General features: G+C 40.0%; 1 protein-coding gene across 1 annotated transcript; it reads left to right on the forward strand.

Moving 5' to 3' along the window:
* Positions 1-19,860: 19,860 nt before the first annotated feature.
* LOC143027121 (cytochrome c oxidase assembly factor 6 homolog) lies at positions 19,861-22,747 on the forward strand. Its single transcript, XM_076188153.1, has 2 exons — positions 19,861-20,042; positions 22,321-22,747. The coding sequence occupies exons 1-2, from the start codon at positions 19,937-19,939 to the stop codon at positions 22,482-22,484; spliced, it is 270 nt and encodes an 89-aa protein (XP_076044268.1). The 5' UTR covers positions 19,861-19,936; the 3' UTR covers positions 22,485-22,747.
* The last annotated feature ends 4,056 nt before the right edge of the window (positions 22,748-26,803 follow it).

Here is a 26,803-nt window from a genome sequence, read left to right on the forward strand (position 1 = left end):
TTTGTTTTAATAAGATTCTTTGATCATGATACTGTGTTGAAAGTAAATTCTGGGAGCTGTGTGAAGTTTATAAAACCAACAATGAAAATGTCGGAAAAGGAGCCACTGCTAGTAATCTCTATGAGGGAATGCTGAAAACATTTGAGAAACATGAAATACCAGTTACATTAATGATAGGTCTTGAGGCTGATGGGTGTAGTGTAATAATGGGAGATCACAATTAAGTTGCAAGTCGCTTCCGTAATGAACGCCCTGGTCGTTTTGTATTCAAATGTGCTTGCCATTCTGCTCACCTCTGTGCCAGCGAGGCTTGTAAGACTTTACCTAGAAGGTGTGAAGATTTAAGAAGAGAGGTGTACAATTTCTTTAAGTGTAGTAGCAAGCGCCAGAGTGAGTTTGTACAATTTCAGCCTTTCCTTCATTTGAACCCCCCACAAGATGCTACACCTATCACAGACGAGGTGATTGTCATTGGTTGCTGTTGTTCAGAGGATCTTGGAACAATGGAAAGCTCTTCGGTTGTTTTTCTTAGACATGTGATTATCTGAGAAGCTAGTTGCTGCTGAGCTAATTTTCAACTCTCTACTTGACCCTGTCATTAAATTGTACTACTACTTCCTAGATTCTATTTTGGCAAAATTCACTATTTTTAATAAGTACTTTCAGTCAGATAAGCCAGTGATAACAATTGCTCCATGATAAAGTATAGCCACCCTTCGTAGCTATTTACGTATCTTCTTGGAATTACAGATACGATCTTGAGTTCTTCACTTTATTACACAATTCTAAGGGGAGTTCACTACACTTTTATACACAGTTTTACATAGAGTTTGCAGTATAGTCTTATACATAGTTTTTCACAGAGTTTCCAGTATAGTATTATACATAGTTTTTCACAGAGTTTGCAGTACACTACTTTACACAGGGCACGTCTCTCAGACCGACGTGTCTCAGAGCGGTGCATCGGCTTTTTGTTGTCCGGAAGTCCTGAACTCAGCAAAATAGGGAGGTGCTGTCAGTCACTTTAGTAAGGCTTTTAATAGGAATGTTTGGTCCTTCAAAAATAAACTTTCATGTTCCCAATCACTACCTATATCCCTTTTTATTGTGTATAATATATCCAGGGGGCAAGGGTTGATTACTACTGTGTTATCGTGTGTTATTCGGAATTGGCGATCGACCGCATTTATGTGTGTGTTCGTGCGTCAGTGTGTGTGTGTGCTTCCGTGCGCTACGTATATATTGCTGAGCTAGGTGGAGCCAGCCAGACGGTGAGGTCGGACGTCGAGTGGTGTTGGTGTTGCATGAGAATGGTGATGTATACATATCGCCCTCCCCCTGGGGTTAGGTGGCACCCGGCACCTAATGGTACATGGTTAACAAATATAATATTGATATATATATATATATATAGTTATATAGTCAGAGACACAAAATCTTTGGGTGGTTATACGTGGAGAAGGGGGGGGGGTGAGGTTGAATTGATTATAAGGGTCCCAAGAGGACATGTTGAACAAGAAATAATGGGTATGTGATGTTGTGTCTCTGAATGGGGAATAAGGTTGCGTTTCACCAGTATTACATATATTTTCAATTATCATATAAGAGTTTATATGACACTCACATATCACTTCTGAGAACTCTTATCTGTGAGTTTGTATGGCACTATAGTATGTTTTGTGAGAAACTCTTATCTGTGAGTTTGTATGGCACTATAGTATGTTTTGTGAGAAACTCTTATCTGTGAGTTTGTATGGCACTATCTGTGGTAAGATATTGGTGAGACACAAGGTAAAACTTATCCTAGGTTTACAGCAATTTGGGAAAAGGAAGAAAAAAAAACTTTTTCAAAGACTTATTTCATGCAAAAGTATTTTGTTAGTATTATTAGTATAAAAATGATGATTAAGAGTGAGAGGGCAGTGGAGGCATAGGGTAAGATTTTGTAGTGTAGATCTAAAGAGTCTATATCAAGAGTAGTTGATTTATTTAGGAGACGTACCATGTCTATCTTACTTGGGAGGATGGTATCGGGGACCTTAGGGAGGGGTGGAAGTGTTAGTTGGGTTATGGGACCTAGATCGTGGGTGGTGTTGAGAGTGTCTTGGTAGTGGAGTTTGTTAGGTAGGAGCATTGAGTCCATCATATAGATGTGGCAGGTGTCTGGTAGAGTGATAGAGCCGTTGATCTTATGATGGGAGGGTGTTTTGTGTAGGCATATTACGGATACTAATGTGGGGTGGGGAAGAAATATGAAGTGTTTATGTCCTATGTGGGTGTGGTGTATTTGAGTGTTGTCTGAAAAGCGAAAGTCACATGTCTCGGAAAAGTTGACTTTGGGTGTTGTGAGTTTTGAGAGGCAAGGTTGGGATTTGGTTAATTGGAAGTGGAATGGGTAAGCTGGGCAGATATGGTTTCCGGTGAGAATTGTGAAATCCATTGACCGTCCGTTGATTTTAGGATGGTGGAGGTTGGTAGGTTGAGGGTCATGGTGCGGTTTTGGTAAGGGTAGGGGAAGGGATAAATTTCCCAAAGGGAGAATCTCTTGATCGGGTCCATAGGTATGTTGATAAGGATAAATTCTTGAAAGATAGTTGATGCTAAGATGGGGTAGTAGTGTTGTATTTCGTTCTTGAGAAAGAAGGGGGTGAGTTTCAATGTATTGTGAGCTTGTCGTAGTGTTTGAGTAAGTTGGGTTGGAGTGATCATTTGAGAGTTGACTATACCTGCGTGGGCGTTCCAAATGTCGCTCTGGACAAGATTACTGTGACATATTAATCTGTCTAGCTGTTTGTCGAGTTCATTTAGGTGGTGGAAGAAGAAGAGGGCTATTTGTGAATGGGTAATCTTAGCTAAGCGGGAAGTTGTGAATGTTGTGAGGTGATTTATCTTGTCAATTACCAAATTTACTGAGGTGGCGAGGAGATCTATGTTTTTTGAGTTTAGGTTGATTAGCTTGCCTTGCTGGTGTAGTACCTTTGTTATATTTTCTATGTGTGAGTGAACCGTATTTACGTCTTGTTCAGTTGCGGTGCCGAATAGGGATTTAGAAATGATACCTATCAAGTTAAAAAGTCCGCGTTTGGCTCTATTGTTCTTTGGGTCTTCATTTTCTGAGTTGGGAAGGTGGTATATTGTGTATTTGATTGTGTTCATTTTTTCGTGTAGGGCGTTGACGTTGTGGTATAGTGTCATTGAGATTTCGTAGTTTTGATCTGTGGTGTTGGGTATTTGGGTGGAGATTAGTTGCTCTATTTGTAATAGGTTTTTGTGGATTTTTATGAGGGGGTTTATCAAGAGTTCAGGAGAAATACGCATCTTGACCATGATGGAGTCTTCTACGCATGCGGTAGTGCCGTGGTTGTTGACGATTGCTCCTGGTATCAGTATGGGAATGGTGAGTGAGAGGTGGACGAGAAGGGGTAGCAGAAGTAGTTGTTGCATCCTGTGGATGAAGGTTATGTTTTAGTGAATGAGGATATGTATATCTGACTCTCGCTAAGGTTATAGTGGTCGGAAGGAAGTAGAGAAGGTTTGATAGATATGCGGAAGGGAGTTCTTATTGTAATTTGGCCATTTTAACCTCCACTGAGGAATGCATGACGTCCTGCATCTTCAGGGGCGAGAGCTAGAGTGTATGTTTTAGTTGCGTCGACGCAGTGTCATGTGATGGGAATTGCGCTTGGTTGGGTTATTTGTTAGTCCGGTAGGTGGGTTCTGGTTAGGAGGTGGGGTTGGGTTGAGGTTAAGTTTAACTTTCCTCAATTTCTCTCCGTGTATGGTTACGGTTGTGTGATCGGAAGGGTCCGTTAGTAGGAAAACATTGTTGGGGAGTGAGGTTGTGACTGTGAAGGGGCCTAAGAACTTGGGTTTGAGTTTGTTAGTTCTATTAGAATCTCTGACCATGACTGTGTCTCCAAGTGTTATGTTGAGTGGAGATGATCGTTTGTGTTGTTTTGTTTTTGTTCTTTCTTGAGCTGCTTTGAGGTTTTCTCTGACTTGTTTGTATATACTTTGCATGCCTCTTTTTAGGCATTGGGTAAGGTTATCTAGGTTGTATAAGGGTGGTGGTGGTTGGTTGAAGATTTGGTAGGGTAGGCGCATTCTTTGGCCAAAAATGATCTCATGGGGGGGACATCTTTGTTGCGGAGTTGACTGTGCTGTTGATACTGGCTTGTACCTGGGGTAGCCAATCTTCCCAACTGTCCGTAAGATCGTTGGCCAAAGGTCTGAGGATTTCAAGCACTTTTCTATTAGTGCGTTCTGTTAGTCCATTCCCTTGTGGATGGTAGGCAGTGGCGAAGGTTTGATCTATGTTGTATAGATGTGCTATTTCGCGCATTACCTCGTTCTTGAACTCTGAACCATTGTCAGACAGCATTCGCCTGGGGATGTTGTATCTACAGAATATGTTGTTAACCAATGCTTTGGCCACAGTCTCTGCTGTTTTGTCCTGTAGTGGAACTAGGATTGTGTACTTTGACAGATAGTCGACTGCCGTGAGTACATAATTGGAACCTTGATGGCTCGTTGGCATTTTAAGTAGGTCAATGCCAAGTGTTTCCCATGGTTCAGCAGGGAGTGGGATGTCTTTGATATTGAGTTGTTTTGGGTCAGGTCCTCTGAATTGGCTGCAAATTAAACATTGGTCTATATGTGTGGTTATGTCTTTTTTCATATTTATCAAAAAATATGAATGCCTAGCAGTATTCAGTGTCTTATCCCTGCCCGAGTGGCCTCCCATTGCGCTGTCGTGCAATATGTGTAGGACCTTGGGAACTCGGGCTTTGGGGATGACAGTAACTTCTCTGTCGTTAGTGGTTCTCCTTATGATTCCGTCGACCAGTTTGAGTTCCTCTATAGGGACAGGTGGTCGGGACTGTAAGGGTGTTCTTGAAAGTAGATGTTGATTTACTTTAGACCATGTCGGGTCTTTGTCTGTTTCTTCTCTAAGGTCTTGCATAGGAATACAGGTTGTTTTTGTTAAGGTGGATATGTGGATTTGTCTGCTTAGTGAGTCGGCTACTACGTTAGCCTTTCCAGCTAGGTATGTTATTTTTGGATCAAAGTCCAATAAGGTGGTTTTCCACCTAGCAATTCTGCCATGTAAGTCTTTAGAGTTAAAGAGGTAGACTAGGGGTTGGTGGTCTGTAAAAACATTTATTTTATAGCCTAGTATAAGATATTTGAAATGTTTCAAGCCCCATATCAATGCAAGTCCTTCTTTGTGGGTAGTTGAATAGTTACTTTCAGGCTTATTCAGTACTCTACTTGCGTAGGCTATGGGGTGCTCTTTCCCGTTTTCGTCTTTCTGCTGTAAGACTGCGCCTATTCCTTTAGAGGAGGCGTCGGTGTAAAGAAGGAATTCTTTCTTCATGTCAGGAAAGGCTAGGACAGGGGCTGTGGTAAGAGCATGTTTAAGTGTGTCGAAGCTTTGCTGTTCTGCTTCAGACCATTTAAAGGTCTCGCCTTTCCTTGTGAATTTGGTGAGAGGGGATGCTATGTGTGCAATTTTTTTTATGAAGTGTCTATAGTATGATGCTAGTCCTACGAAACTTCTTGTTTCATCTGCGTTTCTGGGGGTTGGGAAATTGGTTATTGTGTTTATTTTGTCTGTGGTTGTGTGGATGCCTCGGGCATCGACCTTATGGCCTAGGAAGGTGAGTTCCGTCTGTAGGAATTTACACTTTCCTAGTTGGATTTTCAATCCGGTGTTTTTGAATCTTTTTAGGACAATCTCTATTACATGGAGGTGGTCAGTTTGTGTGGGGCTATAGATGATGAGGTTGTCTAAGTAGACGAATAACGAGATTCCTATCATGTCGCTGAAAATGCGAGTCATTAATCTCTGTTGGGTTGAGAGGGCATTCTTAAGGCCAAAGGGCATGCGCTCGAAGTGGAAATGTCCCTTATCTGTGGAGAATGCAGTTACGGGTTTTGATTCATCAGTCAATTCCACTTGCCAGAAGGCTGACTTAAGGTCAATTGTGGAAAATACTGCGTTTCCGTTACCTATAGATTGTAAGACATCCTGCATGGCAGGTAGTGGGTGTGGGTCAGATTGAGTTAGGTGATTTACCTTCCTAAAATCTACAACAGGGCGTAGGGTTCCGTCTTTCTTAGGGACTAGGAAGAGGGGACTGTTCCAAGGGGAATCTGAGTGAGAAATTACACCTTGGTGTAACATATCATGCACACTGTTGTTTACCTGTGTTTTCCTACTGTGGGGTATGCGGTAAGCGGGGGTGTATGAGGGGGGGGTGTTGGGGGGGATTTGGATGTGGTGTTTAGTTATATCACATTTGCCTAGGGGTTCGCCTTCTAAGGCGATAGCCGATCTATTCCTTTGGAGGAGGTTTAGTAGCTTGTCACGCATCTCTCCGTTGGCTGATGTTGTGATTTGGTTGGGGTAGATAGGGGTGAGGGTTTGTGTTTGTCTTACAGTGTTGATGTGTTGAGGGGGTGGTTCCTGGATTGGGGAATTATGGAGGTGGACTGAACAAATGTATGTGTTCTCTTTAATTTTGCGGTGTTGGTCTGAGAGATTCGTTAACATAGCTAGGGTGTGTTTATTTTCTGACACTACATCCCATGAAGATTCTAGGGTTATGTTATTTATTCTTGACGTATCTGGGTCAATTATGACATCCTGATGTTCTATTGCTCCGGGTATGTATAGTGGAACTGTTATTGAATGTCTAGGGGGTATGATGACTGTGTTAGACATCAGTGCTTTTGAGGTGACATAAGGTGGTGGACGGAATGAGTAGCTCTTAGTTGGAGAGGGGTTATTTAAGCCAGATAGACATGAAAGGGGTTGTGTGTCTGGGTCGGGTGTTTCAGGAGTTTTGGAGATGTCATTGACATCTTGGAAGGAGATTTTGTTGGTATCTAAGTTAATTATTGCCTTCCAGTCTCGTAGGGACTTTAAACCTATTATACCTTGTTGGTCGAGACTCCATTCATCAGCTAAGTGGAAGGATGTGAGGCCTACCTGGGAATTGTTTACTTCTATATTTATATCAATCATATCATGAAGTGATATGGTTGATCCTTCTATTAGTAGGCCTTCTGTGTTTGAGTACTGGATTTGGGGTGGGTCATTAAGTGCTTCGTAGAGAGCTCTGGGTATGAGGTTCAGGTTTGTTCCTGTATCAACCATCATGTCAACACTTATTTGATCTAGTGTTACTTTTAGAGTGATATAGTTGTGTGGTGTGTCGGACGTTCTTATGGTGGTTTGGTGCGTGAGGCTGGTGCACGTTCCCCCAATCGGTGTTGAGTTGTATGTGTTGTGTGGGAGGAGGGTGTTTGTCGAGGTGCGGTAACTTGTTTGTTTGTTCTCTGATGAGGTTGTGGTTGTGATTTTTGTTGAGAACATTCCTCGTTGGAGTGAGTTGTGATTTTGTGTAGGTTGCAGTATTTGCCTGGCCGTGTTGGTTTTGACATGTTGGGTGGTCTGGGGGGGGGGCGTGAGTTGTTTGATTTGTTGTTGAGCTCTACATTGGGAATCTGTGTGGGAGGTAGTACCATGAACTGAGCAAGGGGTAGTGCGGTGTTGTGCCTGCGGGTGTTGGTATTGCTGTGCTCTACATTGAGCATCTGTGTGTGTCGTTGTCCCATGAACTGAGCAAGGGGTAGTGCGATGTTGTGTTAGCACTTGTTGTTTCTGTATGCAGTCTCTGGTGTTGTGACTTGTTGAAAGATGGTAGGAACACCAGGTTGAAGGTTGGGCTGTATTGGAGCTAGGGGCCTGCTGTGACTGAAGGCTATTCAGTTTAGCATAATGGTGCTGGTCAGAGAGGGAGATGTTGCAAGCGTTGGTTATGTCTAATATGTATGTGTAAGCTAATGGGTTTCTAGTATTTAGATCCCTTCTAGTTGCTTCTCTATGACACTTTGGTGGAAGTTGGGAAAGATAAAGGCCTATCTCTAGGAATGTGTATAGGTTTTCTAATGTCATTGCCTTTTTTCCTGAGGTGTCTGTGAAGGTCCAAGGGCTGTTATTGTCCAGGTTTTCCCTAATTTCTTTTATTGCATTGGCAACATTGTCCCTGATGTTAGTCTGTTTTTGAATTCTAGTGTTATTTAGAAATGTGAGGAGAAAGTTAATGTTGTTTGCTTGTTTGTTCTGAAAGTGTTCTTTTTAAGAATACTCCTTTCATTCATGGAGACAGAATATGTAACGAAAACAGAACTTTGATAGATCCAAATAGAAACGATAAACATCTCATTGACACAAGTATATCTAGGTGTAAAAGTATTACAGGAACTGCAAGACTCCCGTGTAACAGCAAGGAAATCTTGAGTTGCAGGATTTTTTCCAACGCTGCCGCAGCTTTATGTCTGTGGATTGCTGTGAAAAAAGAGGTGTGATTTCAGCAACAATGTCATCTCAAAACTGATTTGTCCGACTCCAACTAATGCTTTATCATTGAATTTTAGGAAGTCATTTCCTTCTTTGCCCCTTCTTATACCTCCAGAAGACAGCCCATTATTGCAAAGACTGGATGATCAGTTGCAAATATTGCCACTGGAATGTGACAACCCAGTCTTGAATACAGAGGACAGTGAAAGATTTGGACTGCTTTATTAAAAGATAAACCAAACTTAACAGACCTTTCACAGTTTGCACTCTGTTCTTAGCCTACCCTATTCGAATGCAGAATGTGAGTTTTTAGTAAAATTAACATTTTCAAAACTAAGGAAAGAAATAGATTGAAGACAGCTGCTAGCAACAGAATGTATGAAGTCTACTGGATCATTCTGTAAAAACTTTAACCCAACAAATGATATGTATTCTCTCTTGGCAGCCAAGGAACTATACAGTAACACCTCACATTCTGACTCTGAGTGATGTTATAAGCCATGAGGTATAGCTTATGTCTAGAATAAGAATATTTATTTTTAACTACATACAAATATGAAAGGTTTCCTTAAAAAGTTTCATTTCATTACACTGATGATGAGGCCTATTACATGTAATTTGCTATTGAGCTATATGTGTTAAAATGTGATTATATTTGATTATTTCCAATGAAACACTAATTTGAAAAAGATCATTTATTTGAATTTTTCAGTATTAATAAAATTTAGAAATGATGCATTAAGTGTAACTTTGCATTGTGACACACTGCCTATTACTTCTCATCGTCTTTCGTCTGTTTTCAGCCCTTTCAGTTACCAATTTCCTTCGCTCACGGGACTAGCTAACACCAAGGTAAAACGAATACTATAAGGTACGTTGAGCACCCCCCCCCTCCGCGCACCTCCACCGTGACGTCATAGGAAATACAGAGGGGGAGAGAGTGAGAGGTGGAAGAAAATGTAAACTTTAAAGAAAACCATCTGTATGTATGGTAAAATTTAAAACTACACATGATACTGAAATTACTCAGTATCACTTTCTTATCCTCAAATTATCAGTATCTGAGATATGACCGCCAGAAAAGTTATAAAAATGTTTTCCATGCTTTCACATTAGGTGGATTATATTAATATGACGAGTTATTAGATGGGATGACATGTCAATTTATATGTTGACCAGGTAGATGAGGAAGATATCATACTGTTGATACACACCAACTAGCTGAATATAAACCCAGTAGTAATGAGACATAAAAGCATGATATGGTTTTTATGATATTACATTTTGGATTTGCGTGGGTTTCCATATCTCCTCAAGCGTGGATTTTATATGTAGACCTTTATCTCCACCAAGCTCAGTTATGTTTTAACCGGATTACTTAGTCCGTTTATTTGCAATTGAATGAAAATTTCAGGAAATGTTGCTAATAAATAGTCACTTTCAAAATGACGGTTGCATACATATCCAGATGACCGAGTATTGTGTGTGCCACATAATTCAATCCATTTCTTTGGGTAGTGAAAAGAAATGTATATTTTTATCACCTTTCAGTCTAACGGCATTGCACTTCTGCACTATACAAACTGTTGGCATTTTTATATGTTATTTTCTGCCTTAGCTACCCCTTTAATCAGAAGATGGAGCTTCGCTCCGACCCGCGGAACCCTGGTCTCGATATTTCCGTTGACGTCATCATCTACCTGCGCAGTGGAGAGGTTTTCTAGCTCTCCCTCACTCTCCCCCCCCCCCCCCCCGCTAACGTACCATATAGTATTCGTTTTCCTTGGCTAACACTGCCCGCTTTCACTTTTTTTTTTTTTTTCGTCTCCTTTTAGCCCTTTTGGCTATTACTTTTCTCTGGTCTATGGAATCGCTGGGAGTCTTAAGACCTCTAGTAACTACTTCTTGGTATTTTCCCTCTCCCTTCCTTCCAATAACTGTTGTGCAAATTTAGCAGTCAGTTACAGTGCCTTATCGAGTTTAAAGTATCTTCTATTTACTCGGGAATTTCGCACCCTGTTTCCCAAGATGTCTCTTCGTAGGCCCATGATCGAAAACATCACAGATGTTATAATGTTAAGATTGGAATATCTCAATCTCTCAGTTACTGGTTCACCATATCGTATTTGTATTTTGTGCGTTATGATTAAGATTAATATATTTCGCCCAGGTGTTACAGTTCGAATTGATTCTATAATGGTTTCACCCCCCCCCCCCACCTCTGCGTGCTTGCCATTTTTTGTCTAGGCTAGTTTTAATTAGGCTAGTTAGGGTCATATAGCCCTTTCTCGTAACTAGTGACTACCTGAAAGGACTATTAGAAATAATTTAACTCCTGCCCAGAAGGTGCATTGTATTCCTCCCGAAATTTGGCGATTAGAAAAAGGATCGCCGACAATAGTGTATCGGAACAGGCAGTTTGGCACCGCGCTCACGGGCTCGGGCAGTCAGCATCCCGTTCTCAAAGAAGGTAGTAGGCTTCACGTCCTCACGGAAAAATTAGACACGTCACGCTCTCCCATAGGGTACCTTCCGAGGACCCACCCACCTCCCTTCTCGTTGCGAATCGTTTGGCTAGCGCTAATCATGCATTAGTGATTCTAAGTGCTACGGAGACTTGCTGAAACGGGAATGTGTTCCGTGATGGACCCACCGTGATATACCCACTGTGACGTACTCCCAAGGTGCTTCGCAATATGCACCGAAACCAGAATCTACCAGTTCAATCGGAATTTAAAAACTTTTGTGAGTGCATGCAGCGGAAGATAGGGAAAAGGAAACCATTGGGCGTGATTCCCCTCCCACTCCACGAACAGTGCCAACGACAAAAGACGAGCATGGTTCCCGCCGCCTTCTGCACAACGCTTGGATCCAAGGATATTATCGGCTTCCTGTACAACCGAGGACATCCATTCATATGAAGACATCGCCAATTGTTAAATTATCACGTGAGAGAATCATTAAAGGTATTTAATTCTAGCTAGCATTATAGCGCGCAGGGCTAGCCAGGTAGGATGTCCAAAGGCATCAGCACATCGTGTCCAGTTAATTGGTATTAGAACAACGGTGAATTTCTTTATAATCATTATTTGCATGCTACTGTTTGTGGAAATAATTTGAAATATAATAAAACCAGTGTGGTGTGTTCTGTTTAATAAGCCTAGGACTGTTACATGAGTTTGCTCCCATCTTTGGGAAATAATCACACGCTCGGGTTGAAGGGAACGTGCGTGGTCCCGACCGGCGTTCCAAATTTCCTGGACTTTGGCTCCCAACTGCAGCTATCCCCCTTCCCAGAATACGAGAATTCTCATCCCCTCAACCACTCCCTCCTCCTTCCACTGTCCAGAGATTTGGGGACATAAAGGGTACATTTTATTTATCTCAAGGGATAGATATTAGATTTCAAAATGTACGATATTTCTTTAAGAACAGTGTCATCATTTTGTCATACTGTACATACATACATACATACATATACCAAAGGCTTTTTCGCCCTACATGGGGGGGTAGCCACAAAGAAAAAGGCATAGAAACCACTCCCACCCATTCCATTTCCTATATATTCCACTCCCCTCGACCCTCCTCCCTCCCTCTCATCTTGGCACCTCCTGGATGACGGGTCATCCCTGCATCCTGTCCACTGCCCTGGGGCAGAAGCAGTGTCGCAAGACACAGCGGATCCACAGCAAGGCCGCTTCATAAATTCGGCGACCCCCCCCCTCTCCGTCCCCTCATGCAGAAAAGGAGAAGACGGGGAGAAATCCCTTCGGGCTGCGTCAATTTTATTCTCACACATACCTCCCCACCCCCACCCCCAACCCACTCCCCCTCATGCATCATAGCATCATTTATACACAACCCCTCTCCATTCACCCCTATCTTCTGTCCTCTCCCGTCCTTCCTCCACAGACATTCCTCTCTTTTGTAATGCCCCTTTCACCCCATCCATCCATCTCATCCTAGGATGCCCCCTCATATTCACGCCTTCCACACTTCTTTTACTAATCTTTCTTTACTCATTCTTTCCATGTGTCCAAACCATCCTAATACTCTTTCATCAACCCTATCTCCCAGTTCCCTTTCCACCCGTGTTCTCCTCCTCACCTCCTCATTTCTCACACTATCTAGCCTAGTAACCCCTATCATACTTCTCAGACATTTCATCTCAAACACTTTCAAACTCCTTCTCTCTTCCTCTCTCATGTTCCATGTTTCTGCCCCGTACAATGCTGTTGGTATAATTACTTCTTCATATAACCTCCTCTTAGCATCCATTCCCAGATGTCTATTTCTCATTACACTTTTCAATCCACCAAGGCATTTACTAGCTTCTCTCAATCTACATTCTACCTCCACCCCCACTCCTCCCTTTCCTGTTACATTCGCACCCAAATATCTAAAACTATCCACTTCCTCCAGTCTTTCACCCTTAATACTCACTTCCAGCCGACTGTCACTCTCTCCCCTTGTACATCTCATCACCTTACTTTTATCCACATTTATCTTCAGCTTCCTTTTTTCACACACCTTTTCTAACTCTGTCACTAACTTCCTCAATCTCTCCTCTGATCCTGCTACAAGTGCAATGTCGTCAGCAAACAACAACTGGCTCACCTCCCATTTTTCTCCATTTTCTTTAGATATCTCCAACCACTGACCCACTACCCTTGCATTCACCTCTCGCACCACCCCATCCATGTAAAGATTGAACAGCAGCCAGGGTGACATAACACATCCCTGACGAAGTCCCACCTTTACCTCAAACCATTCACTCTCTCCATTTCTAATCCTAACACAAGCACTACTACTCTCGTAAAAATTCTTGACTGCTATTAACTGCTTTCCTCCTATCCCATATATCTGCAGTACCTCCCACAGTGTCTTCCTGTCTACCCTGTCATAAGCCTTTTCCAGGTCCATAAAAGCCTAAAAAACATCCTTACCTTTTCCTACAGCTTTCTCACATATCTGTCTTACCACAAAGATCTGATCTACACATCCCCTACCTGTCCTAAACCCGCACTGTTCCTCACCAATTACTCCCTCTGTTCCTCTCCTAATCCTCTCAATCAAGATCCTCCCATAAGCTTTCCCAACTACACTCAACAAGCTGATCCCTCTGAAACTACTTCACTCACACTTGTCCCCCTTTCCCTTGTAAAGCGGAACTATACAGGCACTCCTCCAGTCCTCCGGCACTCTACCGTTTCTCAAACAAACATTAAACAACCTCACCAGCCAGTCCACCATCACTGTACCTCCTTTCTTCAGACATTCTGCATGGCATCCATCCAGACCAGGTGCCTTACCTGCTCTCATCATCTTAACAGCTGCTTTCACTTCATCTTTCCTTATTTCTCCTCCATTTTCCTCACTCATCACTCTCATTTTCTTAGCGCTTCCCACTGCAACTACCTTTCCCTCCCTATCCTCCTTCACATTTAGCAACTCCCTAAAATACTCTGCCCACCTTCCTCTCACTGCCTTCTCTTCCATTATCATCTCTCCATCTGCACCTTTTACCTTTTCTTCTCTACTTGATTTGCCCCCTTTTTCTTTTTTTATTTCCTTCCAAAACATCTTTTTATTACTTTCAAAATTTTCTGTCATACTCTTACCCCATTTCACATCTGCTCTCCTCTTTGCTTCCTTTATCTTATGCTTAGCTTCCTTTCTCTTTACTTTGTACCTCTCATACGATTCCCTCGTCCTAATTTGCAGCCAATCTATGAATGCCTGCTTCTTTTCTTCTACACCTTTCTTTGCTTCCTCATCCCACCACTCACTACCCTTCCTTCTTTTTCCTCCCGCCCTCCTTGTTCCACACACCATCTTTGTACACCTTATGACTCCCTCCTTGAACCATCCCCATTCCTCCTCCACTCCTAGTTCTACTTTATCCTTTACTCCCTCCCACTCCTCTTTCATTTTCTTCTTAAACTCACTCTCCTTTTTTTCCTCATTTAAGCAGTTCACTCTAAGTACCTCCCTACCTTCTGTCTTTTTCCTCTTTCTCCACCTATTCTCCACTCTCATTTTACCTTCTACCAGAAAATGATCTGATATTCCCCCACTCTCTCCCCTTAGAACATGTACATCCTTAACTCTTCCTACCATACTCCTGGTCACCACTATATAGTCCATTAACGCTCTATCTGCCACCCTTCCATCCACCACCCTCTCCCATGTGTACTTATGCTTGACTTTCTTATTTAATACTGTATTAGCTATCATCAACTCTCTTTCTAGACACATTTCCACCATCATTTCTCCACTACGATTTTTACCGGGAACTCCATACTTCCCAATCACTCCGTCTATTGGCTCATTTCCTACCCTAGCATTAAGGTCTCCCAATACAACTACATTGACATTTCTCCCTAATCCCTCTATACACTCATTTATATCTACCCAAAAAGCCTCCCTTTCCTCTACGCTCTTCTCACTACCAGGTCCGTACGCACTTACAAAAACCCACATCTCCCTTCCCAGCTTCACCTTCATCCACATCAACCTTGATGAAACCTCCTTCCAATCCACTACCCGCTTATTTATCTCTTCACTTACTAGTATAGCCACCCCTTCTCTCCCTAATCCCCTCTTCACTCCTGAGTACCTCCCAGCTACACTCCCAAACTCACAGTTGCCCTTTCCTTTCATTTTAGTTTCACTCAAAGCCAGCACATCCATCTTTCTTCTCACAAACGTACTGCCAATCTCTTCCCTTTTACTCTCATCTGTACCACATCCGCGCACATTAAAAAACCCAAACCTTAGGGTACTGTTTGGAAAACTCCCAGACTAGCTTTTATGTTGTCACCTGTATTATATACTAACGTACGTACTTTATTTGAATATATACCGTCATGATGGCGGGTAAAGTTGGCATCATTTTGGCTTTCCATGTTTTAGTGATTTTTATCCATTTTTAGGGACGGTTAAGAAAATCGAGGGTTCCAGAATATGAATATAAGGTTCAAGATCGGATTGAGAACTATTTGACTTGTGATGGCTGTTGCAAACACTTTGGATTTGGCCGATGGATTATCTACAAACACCTATTATCGCCCACTTCCGTTACCAAACGCAGTAACAAGGTCAGGGTCGGAACGCATTCGTGTACTTCCGCGGTAAACAACAAACCCGGAAGTGACAGTGTTATAATAGCAATATGTCTGCTATTATCTGGTGACATTCATCAATGCCCTGGCCCTGTGAGCAGAAAGAGACAGTCTAGATTCCCGTGCACGTGTTGTGAAGTAGGTGTGAGATCCAACAGTAAAGCCCTGTCCTGCGACCAATGTGACAGATGGACCCACATTCGTTGTTGTGATTTCCCTGCTGACCGATATGAGGAGCTACAGATAACTGGTGAGGACATTTCGTTTATTTGCCCCAGTTGCTGTTTGTCTGCACTGCCTGGTGTAGTGGATGACACTCCTGGAACAGACCCAGATGATACACCCGCCACAGTACCTCAGACTGAGTCTGTTACACAAACTCAGTCCGCAGAGATGGATGCCAAACTGAACTGTTTGTTGAGCAAGGGCCTACAAATTGTTCACTTGAACGTTTGCAGCCTGACGTCAAAGTTGGACGAGGTACGAGAGATTGCCCGGAGGACGACCCCTGCAGTATTATGCTTCACCGAGACCAAGCTGGACGATACGATAGCGGATCTGGAGGTGGAGATCAACAACTACACCATCGTGAGGAGAGATCGTAACCGGGATGGTGGCGGCGTGGCTGTCTACATACGCAACGACATCGCGTTTGATCAACGGACAGATATGATCAGTGAGTTAGAGGCCGTGTGGATAAACATTCTCTTGCCAAAGTCTAAGCCTATTTTCGTAGGTGCCTGTTATAGACCGCCCTGGCAACATGACTTCTATAGTAAGCTTGAGGATGTGAGTTCCAATGCTACAGACTTTCTGAACAAGGAAGTGATTATAACTGGTGACTTGAATACGCATGTAGATTCAACCTCGAATACTTTGCATAATGCTTTAAAGACATTCTGTTCAATGAATGATCTGAAACAAATTATCACTGAACCTACCAGAGTAAGTACCACTGTTGAATCTATTATTGGTCTCATTTTAGTATCTGATGTTCAGAAAATGTGTTCTAGTGGAGTAATTGATATTGGATTGAGTGATCATAAAGCTACGTATTGTATCAGGAAGGTTTCCAAACAACAAATCAATCAGCATAATACCATAAAAGTTCGTTCTCTTAAGCATTACAGCAAGGAATTGTTCTGTGAAAGGTTGTCTGCGGTCAACTGGTTTTCAGTCGTCAATTGTACAGATGTTGATCAAGTTTGGAATAATTTTAAAACTCTGTTCTTGGGTGTATTAGACAATATAGCTCCTGCAAAATCCATCAGAGTAAAACAACGTTACGAGCCGTGGTTTACTGGTGACATCTTGAATATGATCAACAGGAGAGATAAGGCTTTATGAGATTATAAGAAAGCAAAAGATCAATCTGTTTTCGCTATGTATAAGAACTTACGGAACGAGGTTCAGGTTATGGTAGACAGAGCAAAGGTAGGATATTACAAGTGTGTGACCGCCTGTGGCTGCGTCACTACATTACAAAGATTATCTTCAAAACAACAAAAACAACCCCAAAAAACTTTGGCAAACAATCAAACAGTTAGGTTCTTCCAAAAATCCAAAATCCAAAAGTAGTAACATTGGTCTAAATGTTGATGGGATTGTTTCTTTCGACAAAGTAGCAGTGGCTAAAAAATTTAACTCCTTTTTCACCACCATTGCTACCACCCTCGTAAGTAATTTACCAGTACCTTCAGGTCTTTTTGGCCAAGAACACATTAATAATTATTATAGGGATCAGGGTGTAACCCATGACACCTTTGCTCTGTCTACGGTTGCTAAGGTAGATGTGTATAAATTGTTGAAAACTGTTGACAGATCTAAGGCTACCGGACTAGATAATATTCCAGCCAGATTTGTGAATGACTCAGCTGAGCAGATTGCTCCCTGTATCACTTACTTAATCAATTTTTCGATTCAACAGGGCAAAGCTCCCAATGATTTTAAATTAGCGAAAGTTATTCCTTTGTACAAGAAAGGTAGCCAAACAGATTCCGGTAACTATAGACCTGTCTCAGCGCTCAGTATTATATCAAAGGTTGGAAAGAGTTGTTTATAACCAGGTTTATGAATACATTCATAATAATAACTTGTTCTATGATTTACAATCCTGCTTTAGAAAATCATATTCTACAGATACATGTTTGATAAATTTGACTGATTATATCAAAGGTGAAATTGATAGAGGTAATTACTGTGGAATGGTTATGCTAGATCTCCAGAAAGCTTTTGATACTGTAAATCATGATATTCTATTATTCAAATTACAAGCGTTAGGATTCAAAACAGATGTTATTAATTGGATGAGGTCTTATCTAACAGGTCGAGAACAGATTGTGAATGTAAATGGTACAACATAAAAATCAGCTAAAATAACTTGTGGTGTCCCACAGGGTAGCATTTTAGGTCCGCTGTTGTTTCTTTTGTATGTGAATGACATGAAAGCTGCTGTTAACTGTAAACTGCTGTTGTATGCCGATGATTCAGCCATAATAGTTTCTGGTAAAGATGTAAATAGGATTGAGACGTTACTTAGTGAAGAGTTAATGAATGTCAGCAAGTGGTTGATAGATAAATTGTCTCTACATCTAGGTAAAACAGAATCCATTCTCTTTGGCTCTAAACAAAAACTCATTAATGCCCCCAACTTAATTATCCAATGTAATGATACTAGTATTCAACCTAAATCTGTTGTTAAATACCTCGGAACAGAAATTGATCAAAGTGTGTCGGGAGAAGTTATGGTACAAAAAATAATTTAAAAAGTCAGCTCCAGAACAATTTTTTTGGCAAGAATTCAAAAATACCTAGATGTAGAGACAATGAAGCTACTATCTTCAGCCCTGGTACAGTGCCATATTGATTATGCTTGTTCTTCTTGGTATAGCAGTCTAACTAAAAATTCTAAAATGAATCTTCAAATATGTCAAAACAAACTAATCAGGACTGTTTTGAAACTCCATCCTCGTCCTCATCTAGATTATACACATTTTAAACTGTTAAATTGGTTACCTATTGAAAAACGTGTTGTTCAGTTAAAGCTTAATCATGTTCACCAAATTGTAAACGACTCTTGTCCCAGTTATTTGCCTGATACTTTTACACTTGTTAGAAATGCTCGTACCTTGAGAACTCGTTCTAGTCGGTCATCCGTTATTGTACCTAGGTTTAATAGTTTGTTAGGGAAAAGTTCGTTCAAATACACTGGTGCTATTGCTTGGAACTCTTTACCGATCAGCATACAATCAATTGTTTCTAAAAGTAGTTTTAAAAAATCAGTTAAGTGTTATATTTAGACACTGTTTTTTCTGAAGAAAATAGTTTATATGTTTAATTTACACCTTTAATGCTAGTAATTTTCGAAGTCATTTATTTTTTCTAGTCTGTACAGTCATATTTTTCATGTATGTCAATTTTGACGTTTTTTTTAATCAACCTAGCTTTTATTATGACAATCTTTTCCTAGTTAATATGTCATTTTTTATGAGGACCACAGTGGAAATAAGTCTTTTGACTTTCTATGCCATCCTCGAATGTACAATCATATTTACTATGTATAATACGAGTCTTACCTGTATTGTATTTTATTGTATGTATGATTGAATCCGAATAAAATCAAATCAAATAAAAAATACCCTCTTATGCCTTTTCTTTTGTTTTTAGGGATGTCCCCTTTCGGGGCTACAGGTAGTAGGACTCCTAATCCCATCCCCCGTCCCTTTTTTGTCGCCTTCTACGACTCAAATGGGAAAACTTGGTGGTAGCATTCTCTTTCCCCACCACAGGGTCGGCGAAAACAGAAAATGAATACTCAGAGAAATGGTACAGGACAGCAACAAGGGGTTGGGGGACAGCATAACGGAGGGACAGTCGTAGTATAAAAGTGTCATCATTTCTCTATGAACAGAGTTTTCCCCTATCATAGACAAAATGATGTGTGGCTCTGGTCCGTAGGGGCGCCCCATATAGACCCTAAAGTATCAACTGCATGCTACTTTGCCACAATAACATGCAGCCAATGCCCCAGACGGTATTTTGTCATGATGAAAACAATAATTTTGAGGTCCCTGTATGATAATATTGTGTTCGGAATCTGGCAGCCCTGTGGAGAATATTATGAAATAGCGATGGGAAAAATAATGTTATTCGAATTATTTCTCTTATTCACTGTATTTTGTCAGTTTCTTTTATTATCGTGTTGTGGCTATGTTTACCACATACCGGTAATTTGATAAAAAAAAATTCTAGTGCTACTTTCAAATTATATCTCTTATTCACTGGATTTTACTTAATTGTCCGTTTCATTTATTATCGTATAGTATCCATGTTCACCACATTATTTTGAGAATAAGCTTGAGTAAGTCTAGTCTATATATTATATTCTCCATCCCTTGTACGAAACCTAAAGTTTGTTTACAACTAATCTGGCAATACTGAAGGCATGCCTCGCTCAGATGGGGAAAAATCATCGGCATTTCCAAACAAGGAAGCTCGATACAATTGTTGGAATGCGAGAGACAATTTCTGGGAATGTCTTGATTCCGGAGGTAAACATATAAAAACTGCGATGCTGAACTGTAGTCTGTAGACTAGGACAGGGTAAACTCATTCTGATAATTATATCCTCACCAGTAGGCAGTACCATAATATAAACGTATTTTCCTCATTACTTAGTATACTTATTTAAGATTATGAAGTGATCTATATGACCTGATATGTGTCAAAATTCTAGTTTTTTAATCAGAGGCTAGCAGAAAGAAGGCTGTGTGTGACTGGACCTGCTAAGAACAGGCACTGTAGGTACGCCCACAAAAAAAAAAATTAACCCTTAAATTATTGTTGCATATGAAAGAACTTTACTAGAAACAAAATGCTTTTTAAATTTTTGAAATAGCTTGAAAAATAAGGGAGATACGATTTTTTGAATTATTATTTTAGCCCACATTTTTGGCTAGACTTTACCATAACAAAGTGTTAGAATTAAGGGTGGTAATTTGTAAAGATTTCGGTAAAGAAATACACATTAACTCTAAACCACTGGTCCAATTTTATTAAAATTTGGAATACTTGTGTTTTATGGATCAACAAATCACATGAGCATGTCAAAAACAATGTGAGACATCTCCATCATACCATATTTGCCTTTTCATGGCAACCATGAACATGATGATGGTGATGTGTAAACAAAATCAAACACGAACTGGACGTATCAGATTCATGGGTGATATGCCTACATATAATGCCGCTAAGCTCAAACATCAAGTGATCAACGATCTTAAGCTTCTCATTTCCGGGAGAAAATAGGCTGATAAACTTGTTTATGTAACTTAAAATTATGTATATTGATGCCTTACCTTAATATTTTTACTCGGAAAACTATGTTGCCGAGTTTGATAACCAAATTTCCGTTTAAATTGCTGAAAAATTGTTTCTATTTCAAGAATTGGGCATACACTTGCAAAACAACAAGGTAATTTGAATATCTTGCGCATGCGCTGAACGCGGGAAGCATTCAAATTAAACTAAACAAAAGCTAGTGGGCCGCAACAAATGGCGATGTATACAGTACATGGTCGACAGTGGCGCCGCGCGTGGATTCGGGCGTACCTACACTATGTTCCCTGTATTGATTGCATTAAACTTAGGCAGTCAGTATCCCACACAGGGGAGAGAAAACTGGGTTCAGTTCCACTATCATGCAAACACATTTTTCACTTCTTTCCTTTTTGCATTTGAAAGATGTATTTTTTTTTCTTTGGAATGGCTAGGTAATTAGACTGTAAAATCCATGCTATTTATAAGTGCTTGTGTGATTCTGGAATTTTACCAAATACTGAAATCATATCATGACCATGCCCTGGTAGACTAAGAAATTCAGATAATTTTACCCAGGAAGAATTGACTTCAAATTTGAGAATATTGTAAAGATCAGGAGAACGCCCTGGTATCTGAATAAGGTCCTTCATCCCGTGTATCTTCACTAGATTTTTTTTAATTTTTTATAATTATGAATAAGGGTCACTACTTATGGGCTCTATTTTGGGGTACCTTTACAAACCAGATCCACACATCATTTGTCAGTTAGAGTAAAATTTCAATTCATAAAGAGGAATGATAAAATGATTTAGTACTACTGCTATCCCCATGGACCGGCTCCTTACCATGTCTTTGACTGCCTTTCTTTCACTGATACCCTTGTTGTGGATATTTGAGTGAAAAGAATGCACAACTGCATTCCCATGAGTATTGTTGAAGTCATTTATGATGAAAAAAATATTGTCCATACTGTAGGGTGTTTTCTGAATCTTTACCATAGATAAAGATTTCAAAAACACTCATCAGGTCAACAATTCCTTTTTCATCATAAGATGTATCTTTACAAAATTTATTTTTATCTCTTTAAATAATAATTGGAAATCATACTTTAAATTAATTCTGAGGAAAAAGGAAAACAAGGGAATTTTAGATTTGTTAGGTGCTTCAGTGTCCAGCTTTCACACTGCTCCATTGAGGATAAAGATGGAGAGGAGAGGATGGCTCTGCCCTAAGATGAAAGGCAATTATCCTTTTTTCTCTCTGTGTGCCCAAACCATCCCAATATTATTTCATCAGCCCTATCTGCCAATAACATTTCCACACCAGCTCTCCCCCTTGCCTCACTTCTCATATATATATATATATATATGTATATATATATATGTATATATATACATTTGTGTGTGTGTGTATTTCATGACTAGGATTTTTTTTTTTTTTTTTTTTTTTTTTTTTAATACATGAGATGAAAATATAGATAATATCATTACCTTGTTTCCTATTGGGAAGGAAATGTGGAAAGCTGTAAAGAAGAAAGAAAACTCTATGAAGAATCCTGCCCGGCTACTTGGGTCAAGCATTTTGACCGGAAAAAGAATTACTTGGCATTTAAGGAGAAGTTAAAGGAAGGCTACGACCCAATTGATCAAAATGAGAAATGTAAGGAAACGTAGTTGATGAAACAATGGAGACTTGTTATAAATTTCATGAAGCTCATAGGATTTGCATTTCAAGTTGTGATGGTATTGTGAGGTAGGTTTCTGCAGGGTAACAGTATAAAAAGACCTTTTGTACATATTTTTTCTTGGGTTTTTATGTATTATCTGATGTTCTGTGTTTTAGTTTAAAGTTGAAATGAACTTCATGAAGTTATTTTTAAATATCCATGTTATAATGTGCATTGTAAATATAATCAATAAGATAATGTTATTTTCCTGTCAAGATTATGCAAGTGATGGCCATAGTTATTGTCATTTTTTATGGTTTGTACTTCTAAATTCAACTTAAGTAGAATGGATATGTGTAGTTAATGAGACTCTTGTTATTTTGAAAAGAAAACATGTTTCTTGACCATGTTTTATATGGTATTAAAGTAGAATGAAAAAAAAATAATGTTTGTTATTCAGAGAATTATATATTCAGTGATATTTAAGGATTCACAAAACAAATCACATGAAACAGTATTTTTTCTTTCCTTACATGAAAGACTTTTTCATTGTTGCTACTTTCTGTGGGAATTTTTTTCCTTTAAGAAAAGAAATGCTGTATGTCAATATTTAGATTATCTAGATTATCTCCCTGTACTAAAATAATACCGGTACAGAATTGTCCTGATAACAGACATACCTCAGATGCAAACACCACAAAAAAAAAAAAAAAATGCAAATAACTGTCCAGCACTCACTTCAGACAGTTTCACAAAATCTGTTCACTAAGTGACCTACAGGCTGAATCAGTGGCTATGGCTATGTCATGGGCTGTGGATCTCCTGTAAGAAATTATAATAATTGTTGCCTTGAGAGTCACTAACTGGAAACCCACAGCTATGGTGCCTGGATGTGTTCCTCAGGCTTTCCCATAGATTTGTCTAGGAAGAAACACTAGACAATTGTCCAAGTTGTTTAAGTATTTACCTAGTTGTATTATATGGTAAGGGAGCTATGCTCATGGTGACCCATCTTTGTATCTTTCAGCATCAATTTCTTTCGTAAAATCTTGAATAGCGTTTGTACACACTATTTCTTTATCCAATTTATTCCAGGTATCCAGTACTCTATGTGGGAAGCTTGCTTGCTTTTTTTTCTTCTTCTATAGTTATCCTTTTTGAGTTTCTTTTCATGTCCTCTTGTTTTTCCATTGTCCCATTTTAATAAATTTCTATCCAGGATTTCCATTCCTTTCACGATTCTATAGTCAGCAGATCTCCTCTTTCTCTTCTTAGTTCCAGAGTTGGTAGTTTCAGTTTGGACAATCTTTGTTCGTATGTTAATTTGGAGAGAGTTGGTGCCAACTTTTCATTGCTATTTGTATTCTTTCTAATTTCTTTATATTCTTTTTAGTACTGGGTGTCCATAGTTTTGCTGCATATTCCAGTTTTGGTCTTATTAGCGTAACTAATATTTTTTTAATCATTTCCTCATCCAAGTAGTCAAATGCCACTTTCCTTGACCGTAATAGACTGAAGGTTTCTCTGACTATTTAATTGATATATTTGTCCAGTGTCATGTCTTTGCTGATTATTACTCTGAGGTCTCTTTCTGAGTTCACTTTTTTGACTTCTTCACCAATTTTATAATTTCTTGATATCCTATTTTTACTTTTTCCAAACTCCATTATACTACACTTCTTGATATTGAAGTTCACCTCCCACTTTTGAGTCCATTTCCAGATTTTGTCCAAGTCTAACTGTAATGATTCACAATCCTCCTCTTCTTACTTTCTTTAGTATTTCTATGTCATCTGCGAAGAAATTCATATAACACTCCACTCCTTCATCCATGTCATTTATATATATGGCAAACGTAATTGAAGCCAATAATATGTGTCACCAGTTTGTAGTTGGAGGAAGGAAGCAATCTATGCTCTCCCAATGTGAAAAGGTGGAGGAAATACAATGGAAGTTGATAGAGGTTTTTGGCTCTCTTGAGAGACTGAGCATCTGATCTTTGAAGATGCATCTCCAGATAGAGGTGAGGATATTGATGGGAGATAATTCTCTAATGTCCAGCTTGTTGGAGCACCTCTTACAGGTTCCCATTATTGATTTTTCCTACAAAAAAGAACAAGGGCAGTGGATTTACTGATTGAATTACTGCAAACAGTAATAATATTACTTCCCTAACATGGTAGTTTTGAACCATAGTACATTAGATGCAAAATCACACAAGGTTGCCCTACCCCTTAATTAGCCTCCTCCCCTCCTATCCCAGGGGCAGTTCAAACTTATGTGATGGGAGAAGAAAGTGACAAGGCTCTAAAAAAAAATAAAAATAAAATAAACTAAGAGCATTGAAAGTGACGAAAGCTGGTAAGGTGCCCAGATTGGGTGAGTGTCTGAAAAAGGGAGGAACTCTTATATTGGACTGGCTAGTGAAAAGGTTGTGTCCCTAAGGGAGGGACATGCTGGAGGACTTGAGGAGTGCTTGTATAGTTCCATTTTTACAAAAAATAAATGTGACTACTGTACTAGTTTTAGAGGAGAGTCTGTTGAGAGTAGCTGGGAAGGCATATGGGATAGTGTTAATTGAGAATATTAGGAGAGGAACAGAGTGAGTAGAGAAACCGTGAGTTTTGGGAATGGATGCAAAGAGGAGACTGTATGAAGGGGTGATAGGGCCAACAGCTTTGTATGGAGCAGAGAAGTGGAGAAGAAAAGTTAGAATGTGAGATGAAATGTCTGAAAAGTATAGTAGGGGTTACTAAATTGGATAAAGTGAAAAACAAAGAGGTAAGGAGAGTGGGAGTAGAAAAGATGACATATAGGGCTAATGAAATAGTATTTGGATGGTTGGGACACATGAAAAGAATGAGTGAGAGAGGTGTGGGAGACAGATGTAGTAGTGAATTTGAGAGGATGAGGTGGATGGATGGGGTGAAGGTGGCATTGAGCAAGAGGGGAATATCTGTGGAGGATGGAAGGGAGAAGGCAGGATATAGGAATGAGAGGAGTATGTATATAAATGATACTGTTATGCAAGGGATGAGGGGTAGGGGGTGCTTATGTATAAATATTTTGATGCAGCCCAAAGGACTTTCTCCAACTTCTCTCTCTACATGAGTGAATGGAGTGGGGGGCGGGGGGTTGCCAATGAAATGAAGCAGCCTTGCTATGGATGTACTGTGTCTTGCTGCATTACCTCAGACCCAGGGCAGAGGGCATGATACAGGGATGACCTATCATCCATGAGGAGCCAAGATGAGAAGGAGGAAAGGGTTATGGAGGGGAGCAGAATGGGTAGGAGTGGGTACATGCCTTTGACTTGGCTACCTCCCTTATAAGGGGGAAAACGTTCTTACATTGACCAGTGTAACAATGAAATTATGTGAAAGATAATTGAGTTAAGTATCTTTCGATGATCATTTTGACAATCAGTCTGGCTCTAGATCTAGAATGTGATGTATATTAAAGTTATTAAGCTTTTACGTTTTTACTTGAGACTGATGTGCTGCAAGAAAGGGAGGGCTGGATGAACCTTGTACCTCGATCTAGGGAAGGCTTTTGATTAATTCCTCACATGTATCTCATATGGAAAGTGAAGCATGTTGGACTAGGAGGAAATCTACTTGAGTGTATTTTTTTAATGAAAGGTGCATGAGAACAAAAGTAAAGGATAAGATGATGGAAGAAATGCAGTGGCCAGTGAAGTTCTGCAAGGTTTTAGTGGTAGCACCTCAGTTTTTTCTTATCTATATCAATTACATGATGAAAAGCACTAGAACCTGTGTCAACATGTTTGTAGTTTATGCAAAAATAACGAGAAGAGTGAAAAACGAGGAAGAGTGTAGGCTGTTACAAATATATCAAGGCTTCGTGTATATTGCATGGAGCCAAGAATGGAAAATTAATTTCAAAGAATGGGTAACGCAACTCGGCGTAACACACCATGTATTATTATTTATTTATTTAGTTTTATGGAAAAAAAAAGGTTTAGAACATGGCCAATTTTGTGTTTTGCGTGCAATTTAACAGCCGAAGACACGGGACAATTTGAATGAAAGGGGAGCCCAATGCACATAGAACAGTGTGCAATGGTCTAATGACTAACGGGGTGACAATTCATGTGGGCTATCCTAGGGCGACAATTCTTCACGTGGGCCATTCTGGGTTTACGATTCTTCCGTTGTGCAAGTTGATGACAATAAACATAACCTTCATTAAACCTAACCTAACCCAATCTTTATTCCACGGTTGATATTCGGCATACTGGGGTGACAATTCTTCAGGTGGGATCTCAGGGGGGTGACGATTTTTAATGTGGCTTTTCTGGGGGTG

Source organism: Oratosquilla oratoria, chromosome 1 (genome assembly GCF_046742065.1).
Source record: "Oratosquilla oratoria isolate Oo_2021 chromosome 1, ASM4674206v1, whole genome shotgun sequence".
Classification (NCBI taxonomy): domain Eukaryota; kingdom Metazoa; phylum Arthropoda; class Malacostraca; order Stomatopoda; family Squillidae; genus Oratosquilla; species Oratosquilla oratoria.